General features: G+C 34.3%; 1 protein-coding gene across 1 annotated transcript; it reads right to left on the minus strand.

Moving 5' to 3' along the window:
* Positions 1-245: 245 nt before the first annotated feature.
* Positions 246-7,932, minus strand: LOC142615572 (putative RNA helicase SDE3). Its single transcript, XM_075788310.1, has 4 exons — positions 7,870-7,932; positions 5,853-7,132; positions 3,302-3,520; positions 246-1,504 (listed from the first exon to the last, which is right to left on the minus strand). The coding sequence occupies exons 2-4, from the start codon at positions 7,092-7,094 to the stop codon at positions 518-520; spliced, it is 2,448 nt and encodes an 815-aa protein (XP_075644425.1). The 5' UTR covers positions 7,095-7,132; positions 7,870-7,932; the 3' UTR covers positions 246-517.
* Between the last annotated feature and the right edge of the window lie 1,206 nt (positions 7,933-9,138).

Consider the following 9,138-nt stretch of genomic DNA (forward strand, 5'->3'; position numbering starts at 1 on the left):
TGGTATATAAAGGGACTGAGATTTCATTCAACTCCTTTTTTTTTTTTTTGGTGTGGTATAAAAACAATTTCATACACGGCATTACCTGGAATCTAAACGAAATTCGATAATCAAACATAATATCACCTGAAATTCATTAGAGGTATTGCTTTTGCATCATGATTAACATAATGAACTAAAACAAAACCAATACTATGAGAGCATGAATGAAGTATAGATGGTAAGGAAAGTATCAGTCCCTGGTATCAAGAGATAAAACTAAACATGTCATTTACAAATCACAAACTGCAAAGAACTATTACAATAGATAGAAAGAGAGAAGGAAATAAAATTAAATTTTTACATAGAAGGTCTTTGCAAACACACACACACACACAAAACTCAGATGACAAAGCAGGAAAAAACACACACACACACAGAGGTAGATACTAAGGTGGCCACATTCATACAAGTGCATATTGCTGTACACGAAAGAACAGTTGAAAACATGAAATTCAATAGAATGACTCAGAGCTATTTAGTATTCATAGATGTCCTTTGACCATTGCTCAAAGCCAACCAGCTCTGTGATGAACATTGGATTGAGGATTTGATATGGCCCGACTTCACAAAGTCTTTCAAAATATGACTTCCTCAAGCCATATTTCCTTGCCATGTCAGAGCGGACCCAACGTGAACGGTTTCCAGGTTTACCAGTAACAATAACAGATGTATTCTCATCAGCAAAATTGGCCAAAGCTATTGTTGCTTCCGGCTCTGTGGTTGATGAGGCATCTACTAGAAAAATATGACTAAAATGTCCGGCAGCTATACCTTGATTGTGCAGTCGAAAGCTACTCACAAAAGTTGACAGAATTATCCTGAATTTCTGAAGTTTATGGAGTGGAGGACATGCAAAACATTCATCTTTTACAGGACATGAGCGCAGAATGTCAATGGGTACCCCATCTATCTCTCGAAATGCAGCATTGGCTCGAAACATATCTGACTCTTGAATCACCTCCCTGACCCTCAAACTTCTCATTAGCATATCACATGTGCGGTTTGTAGGTGCACATATAAGAATCCTGTTCTCTTTAGAGGTTTTATATATTTCAATTACTGCCTTACAAACAACCACTCCTGTTCTTGTTGAAGCTTTTTCTTCAGGTAAATACCTTTGCCAATCAGTGCCAATAAGCGGCCCCCCAAGAAGATAAGGTGGTGAGCCCTGCAAGCTTAGGATCCGACGCACTGCATTGAATTCATCTGTATTAAGTTCATCATAGGTATCAAGCAGAGCTGGTGGGTTAAGAATATTCTTCCGAGGGACGCATTCAGGAAAAAGGAAGTTGTTTGATGAAGGACCTAATGCAGCTTCAATTGCTTGATGAGCCCTTTTTAGACAAACTCTGTTGAATGAGAAGCTGATGTCATATTTGCGATTTGGATGATGCTGTGAATGAAAATCATCTCCAAATTCAACTAATACACGCCTGCTTTTCACCACACGATGGACAAAGCCCTGCTTACCATTTATACTGTTAGTGTTGTAGATATGATCATAAGATGAAAAAAAGATGTTCATAAGCACTCTGGATATGTAAATTCAATTACAATTAGTAAAATGGGCATTCAATTTTGCATAATGCTAATTATGAGGTCTCTTTTTTTTTTTTTTCTGCCTTTTTTCCTTTGTATGAAAAATCACCCTGAGATGTTGGGCGTTTTGGAATTGACTCCTTCATCTCTAAAAAATTAACTAAATATAGCATAAAGTCCTGCAATTAATTCTCTTAGAGAGACCTCTGATGAAACATTTTTTATAAAAAATCAAAATTTGTTTTTTGTGATCATTAGGTATGGACTTTGATCTTCACCTGTCAAAAGTGGATAACTGTATGGCTGATAGGATAGCATAGATCTGTGTAAACATGTCACTGCATTTGATATATATTAGTTACAGAATCTGTCCATGTTTAGTCTCTCTCTCTACACATACACTCTTAATGGAGTATAGATCCCAATAGTAAAGGTGTAGCTGTTCAAGAGTTTTCCATTGTAGACGTAGGTTTTCAGGCCAAACCACGTTGATTTCTGAGTGCTTCCACTTTCCCTTTCCCTCTCTCTTCTCTCACTCACTCTCAATTCACAATAAAAATTTTAATATGGTATTAGAGCCAACTTAAGTTTGGTTTTCTCATTCCTTCTTTTTCTCCGAGGTCACCGTTTCTCTATCGATGTCCCATAAGGCCACCAATGTATCCATCCTCCAACCAAAGTAGGCATCCTTTGGTCATTAGAGCAGCCATCCTCTTGAAGTAACTGTCTCATGCATTCCTTCAACCTTTGTTCCATTCCACATTGTGCCTGGTCCATTCTACATCATAAATCAAGTTGTATTCATGATTTCACCTTGAGTTTGAGGGGTATATTAAAGATGTTTGTCCAGGTTGAATATACCTTTACAATTTGTACTATTGCACTACACTTAAGATTAGTCTATGGTTAGCGTCGGTCTAGTCTCTCAATGCGCTCATTGTATGATATGGATCTCGATAGTAAAGATGTAGCCACCCACAAGGGTTTTCGCTTGTAGAAATAGGTTGTTAGGTTGAACCACGTTAATTCCTTAGTGTTTCTGCTTTTCCTTTCTCTCTCTCTTCTCTAACTCACTCTCAAATCACAATAATTTTAACTAATATTAATAAACTACTCAATAATTTTCTTATCCATTCAATATCACTTGAGGACATATCCTTGTTATAAATTTTGGCTCTTCAAGGAGCACATTTTTGCATCGACATAACCAAATATCCTTGCTGCAGAGTAGAAAAGCTCAATAACCTGTAACCTCCTCTGGATTTCTCAAGTGAACTGGGGATACAATGAGGATACAGTACGGGTCAAGTAGATTTTCCTGATATGCCAGATTACTATAGGATAATTTGTGGGGAGGTTTGGCTGCTCGCTCATCAGTTATGCAAGACCAAACTAATCAAATGGTCAGATTAGCAAACTGTGTCACTAGGTTGAGGATTGGCCAGCTATATGACAGTTAAAGTCAGGTGCATAGAGCAGGATTCATAACAAAAAAGTTGTGCACAGAGAAGAATTCATAAAAATTCAATTCAATAATGTGATGCAAACCTTCGCTTCAGGTTAGTAAAGAAAGATTCAAATAATGATGTATCAAAATACCATAATACTTGACCAGTTTAAACTCAAAAGAAAAACAAGTTATCAAAACATAAACTCAAGACCATCTCAAGCAAAATTATATGATTTGATCAAGTATGTGTTAATTGAAGAGTAAGCTTACCTGAAATGGCTCAACCTCTTTATCCGAAGGTCGTGCACGGACCACGTCCCTTGATAAAAGGAAAGGCCGCTTCACAGGAATAGAATCAACCTCAAATTCTACAAAGTTTTTTTCATCCTCCTCACAACTTCCATTAGAATATTTTGACTTTTTTGATTTTAAAAGTACTGCATCCTCCGACTTCAATGTCACTTTCTCCAATTGGAAGTCACTCCATTTCTACTTCCAATAAAAACCCAAAGTTATTACAAGCCAGAGTGCAAAAGCAAAGAGTATTCCATCAATCATAGCAGGTTACTATACATACCACTTGAGATCGTCAAAGAAGCCAAAATATATTTATAATTCAAAATGTACGATGGATATTTGCAAATAACAATGCAAAAGAGGTGCTGAAATGGAATCCAAAAGAAAGATAAATTTAAGAAACTTTAGAATAGTTGCTTTGTTCCTATGAAAGGTTTTAACAAAATGACTTGGTTCATTTACATTGGTACTCTCACTCATTTATACGGGATTTTAGAAATAAAGTAGAAAGATTCTTATTAATTCTTGGAACCCACTACTATCCATTTTATATCAAAATAGATGAATATTTTTTTATTATTTATTTGTTTATGCCAAGAGCCTTGTAGCTCAACTAGTTGGTACTCCTAATATTTCCAATGTAGACATCTAGGGTTCAAATCTCCATTGAATTATCAACAAAAAAGAATTTATATTTATTTGTTTATGATGCTCTCAGTTCAAATATTATTGTTGAGGGAGAAAAATAAGAAAGTAATTATTTGATACACCTGCAATTGGGTACGCCAGGACTTATCTAATTGAATCAATTTCAAGTATAGGCCTTCTTCCAAGCAAAAATTATGAAAGATTTGAAATGAAATCCTAAGCGTATGTATGATCAACACAACCAATTTAAATTAATTTCCATTCCTATCTGAAAATGCAGAGACCTATTTGAAAATAGTAAAAAGAAATTTCTTACAGCATTTAATGGCATATTTCTCCATTGATTACCAGAATATAAAGTTTTGCCAACCAAGAAGCAGAATGCTGTATAATTGTTGCTATGCACAACTAAATCAGTTTTGGCAACAAAGTCACACAATATATTGAGTTACTGCATAAACTTCATATATGCTTCAGGCAAAATTTTTGATTTTCTTTTACTGACAGGAGTATGATCCCTTCACTCTCACACACACCATGGAGAGCACTGCATGTGGGAAACGCCCACAGCTCAACTAAAACCCAATTAAAGAAGAGGATGACCAGAGTGAGACTACCATTTACATTATAAACCAGAAACACATTATACTGTTATTGACTCAGGTCAGCTATCCTAGCATAGTTGAGATGTCCACTTCAAAGTTCAATTCAATCTAATTTCAAATGGTGCTTGCATCATTTCTTTTTATAATGAATATGCTTGCATCATTTCTCCTTGTCTCTAGTAAGAGAGAGTTCTCAATTGGCTTTTCATGACATCTTTTCTATTAATGAGTGTGTGTTGAAAGTTTAGGAGGCATTAAACCACAGCAAACAAGGCAAAGGAACTCATTTGCAATACAAACTTGAATGTCCAATATAAAAATAAAATGTATAACTTTTTTTTTTTTTGGGATAGGTTAAACAGTTAAAATTTACATAGGTAACAAAAATTGTTTTGAATTGAAGGCAATATGCACACAAATTATAGAGATCAAATGAGATATGTTTAGAATTCAGCTCCTCTACCCCACTGATTTGCATCCCGGTATTATTTTTCAAATATATTTCTTTCAATTTTTTCTATATTACTGACGTATATAAATGTTTATCAATATTGTTTGAAATTAATTTAGTAAAATAGGATCACGGAATTTTATCAGATAGTTCATAACTACATCAGTTAAACCTGACCCAAACGCAACCCACTTTATCTCTAGTTATTTTTATACTGCAGTGTAGTGCTAAATACTAAACAGGATCAGGTCTCAGCCCATGCCTTTGTACCAGCTTAGCATATTTTCATTTTGAAATATCCAATGTTTTTGGATGGAGTGGAAGGAATTGGGGGTGTTTTGAACCTTGTTTCAATTTTCTTTAAGGGGAGGGGGAAGGGGTTTCCACTTATTTTAAGAAAAAGAATGATCAAATTATATCTATTTCTTAATTAAATTGAACAAAATAGGGTACACTTTTTAATTAATGTGATGTCTTATCATTTCCTTTGCTTCCCATTTTAAGTTTTAAAACATCCAAACAAAAGGAAGGGTTCCCCTACCATATCCTCCCCTCTTTTCTTTCCCCATACCCACTCCTCCCCCCTCCTCCAAACTTCCAAACATGTTGTTTGTCTCTACAAATACTCTCACCAATAGGACAAACCAAACGTGCCTATATAATTTTGCCTGTATGCCACTCGATAACAAGATAATCATAAATTAGTAAAAATTTACTAAGCAATTCACCAAAAACTAGATTTCAAACAAGATAGACTAGATAGTACACAAATTGGTATAATATACCAAGTAAAATTTTGTTGACAGAGTAGTTAACTTACCTCCAAGTAGTAATCCTCAGCATATAACAGAGCAGCAAAATAAGCCTTATAAGTTGAAGGAGATAAAGACTGCTTCAGAACTTGAGGTGCAATGTCTCTCTCGATGTGACCTTTGATATCCTCAGGAATAGCATATATGGGTGCACCCTTTTCACACACATAAGTCGTCTTGCTTCCTTCATTTGTTACATTATTGGGAGCTGTATGCAGAATTGGCTTAAAAACTGGTGGTTGCTTAGTGGAATACAGAGGTGGCCCAGAGGAAGAAGGAGTTGGCTTGAATGAATATGGGACCACTGAAGGTGAAGATTGAGGTGGTTTATAGGAAGTTGGAGAAGAAGATGCTGATGGGGGTTCAGTGGTCTTGGGGAAATATGCATATGATTTGGAAGAATCAACTGGAGTTTTAAGGGATGATGGAGATGGACTAGAAGACAAGGGAGGTGGTTTTGATGAAGATTGGGATAGGTTTGAGGAATCTGCAGGTTGTATAGAGGAAAATGTAGGTGGCAATTGAGATAGATGGTAAAGCAAAAGGTTATAGGATGATGTAGATGGTTTAGATGGAGATTGAAGTGGTGTAGAAGAAATTGTAGGTGGGACTGGACTTGAAACTTTAGAACTGTGAGAAACTTCATTAGTTATGCTTTGGGAAGAACTCTGAACATGTTGTGGCTTGACTGTCACTGAGCTGCTTGTCAATGAAGATTGGGGTATGTTTGAGGAAGATGGAGATGGTTTAGATGGAGATTGAAGTCGTCTAGAAGAAATTGTAAGTGGGACTGGACTTGAAACTTTAGAACTGTGAGAAACTTCATTAGTTATGCTTTGGGAAGAACTCTGAACATGTTGTGGCTTGACTTTCACTGAGCTGCTTATCAATGAAGATTCAGGTATGTTTGAGGAAGATGGATATCGAGGTGGTGTACAAGACAATGTGGGTTGTTTAGAAGAGACTATAGGTAGCAATGGACCTGATTCTTTTGAATTCTGAGAAACTTGGTCAGTCCTTTGGGATGGACTCTGAACATGTGGTGGTTTGACAGTCACTGAATCTACTACAACTTCGATTGGATAAGATGAAGAAGCACTTGGATGTGACTCCGGAGGTGGTTCGTATACTAAATCATTGTTCCCAGCAGAAGGGCTACTACTAGAACGAGACCCCAGAAATAGTTTTCTAAGGAAAGATTTCATGAAACAAAGGATGCATGGGAAGATTTTAAGAATAAGCCAAGACATATTGCTTGTCCTCTCGAGATGAAACCTGTCTCAGGTTGCTGAGAAAATGAGGACCACGACTCAGAATGTAAAAGATGGAATTCGCAACTCAAAATAAAAATCTGACTAAGCTTACCCAAAGGCTATTGTTAATATAAGTCTAGGCACAAAACTCTTTTCACAAAGCTTGGCATGACTTGTTAATAAAAATGGTGTCAGTATTGGATATAATAAAAATGAAGTTGTTCTAACCACAGCAAGAAATAACAACAGTTGTTTAAAAAAAAAAAAAAAACTTGTATACCTACATTACTCTTGTTTCATCTTGTTCAAAACTTTCAAAATTCTAAATTATTTTAAAAATTTGCTAAATTTTATTAGTAATAAAAGAAAGAATCGAAATGATGATTTAGGATGTACAGCAATAAGAAAATCATATATAAGAATAAGACATACAAACATGATATACCAAACATGCAAAAATTGGAAATTATTTTGAGGGTTTATTGGTTTTGATCTACAAGAGTAGAAGGGTTGCAAAGAAAATGTGGAATCTCATAGATCATCATGGTTCTGATCTACAAAAGACAAATCAATAAACACACACAAGTGAAGTGAAGTGAAAGATCAGACAACCAAGAGGCTTGTTTCTTTCTTTACTATATCAACCATATTTTTCCCTACCTACCAAACAGACCAAAAAGATCATTGAAAATCTTAGAAAGTGAGTACAATGTAGATCAAAGAATTGTACTTGAGCATGTTAGAATGATTATAGACAGAGTAGAAGACACACCTGGATTCTAGACCACAAACTGTCTGAATTCTGGTTCTCAACTGCAATTAATCACAAAAGACTTTGCAGACTCATATAATAAAGTTGACGAAAGCTGTAAATTCCAAAAATCTTTTACGTGCACCACCCCCGGCTTGCCAAGTCAGAAAGTGGGTCCAGAGGTAGTAGGTCTCATCTGACATGGCAAGATTTAGTAAGGTGCCACTAGTGGCAATCCACACCAGGGAAAAGAGAATTGTACCCATCATTTCCACGACTTTTACGTAATTAGTAAGTTATTCCTGCATAATTAGTAAGTTATTTGTGCACAGATAATGTTGTAATGCTTTTTATAATTCTTTTTGTAGAAAATGTTATACATATATTATAGTATATTTATTATAAAACTTGGTTAAATTGCATATATATATATATATATATATTATAATTATTTTATTCAAGTAATGGGCAATAATTAAAAAAACTTTGGAATAATATTTTATAATAAAAGTTGATAAAAGTATATTAATTCATTCTATATTATTGATTTTTATTATGTGATGTAATAAAAATCTTCATTACGAATTTTTTTTTTGTTTCTTTACTGCTTTGTTATTGCGGTATGATGATGTTTGTTATCATCATCAATTTCTTCATCTTCAACATTTGAAATTTAGACTGTCTATATTCGTTCAATTTTTGAGTTTTTATCACTTTTTGTTCCATCATTTGTGTTAATCACTAATGAATTGGCACCGGGAGATTCTTATTTGGATCTTACAAAGTTTGGACTTTGTTGCTAAGATTTTTCGTAGGTATTTGCATTCATATTAAATTTCAATGATGTAACAATTTTTTGTAATTTTTTTTTTGTTTGTTAATTTTGGAATAGTGCAGCAAAAAGAATTAATATAACATATTGGGTTGTGTATATATATATTTTTTCTTCCATACATTTTTGTCATTTAAAGGTGCATAAAAAATCTTAGCAATAATGTAATTTTCAAAACCATCATTTAGATTGAATTCATTCAAATGAAGTAGAAAAATCCATTTTTTTCCTAATTTTTTTTTTCAAATCATGTGGGATTCCTTTTCCAATATCAATAGTTTTACAATAATTTAAATAACTTGTACTTCAGTTTGTTTTATAGCAAGATCTCTTATAGATTTATTTAGGATTTTCTTGACATCTCGATCAAATATCACAAAAGTTATTTTGTTAGTTGCATAAAAAACTTCAATTTGAATCCTGTATCTGAAGTAGTTTGCAATTGTATATATATAGTA

This window comes from Castanea sativa, chromosome 11 (assembly GCF_040712315.1).
Source record: "Castanea sativa cultivar Marrone di Chiusa Pesio chromosome 11, ASM4071231v1".
NCBI classification, from domain to species: Eukaryota; Viridiplantae; Streptophyta; class Magnoliopsida; order Fagales; family Fagaceae; genus Castanea; species Castanea sativa.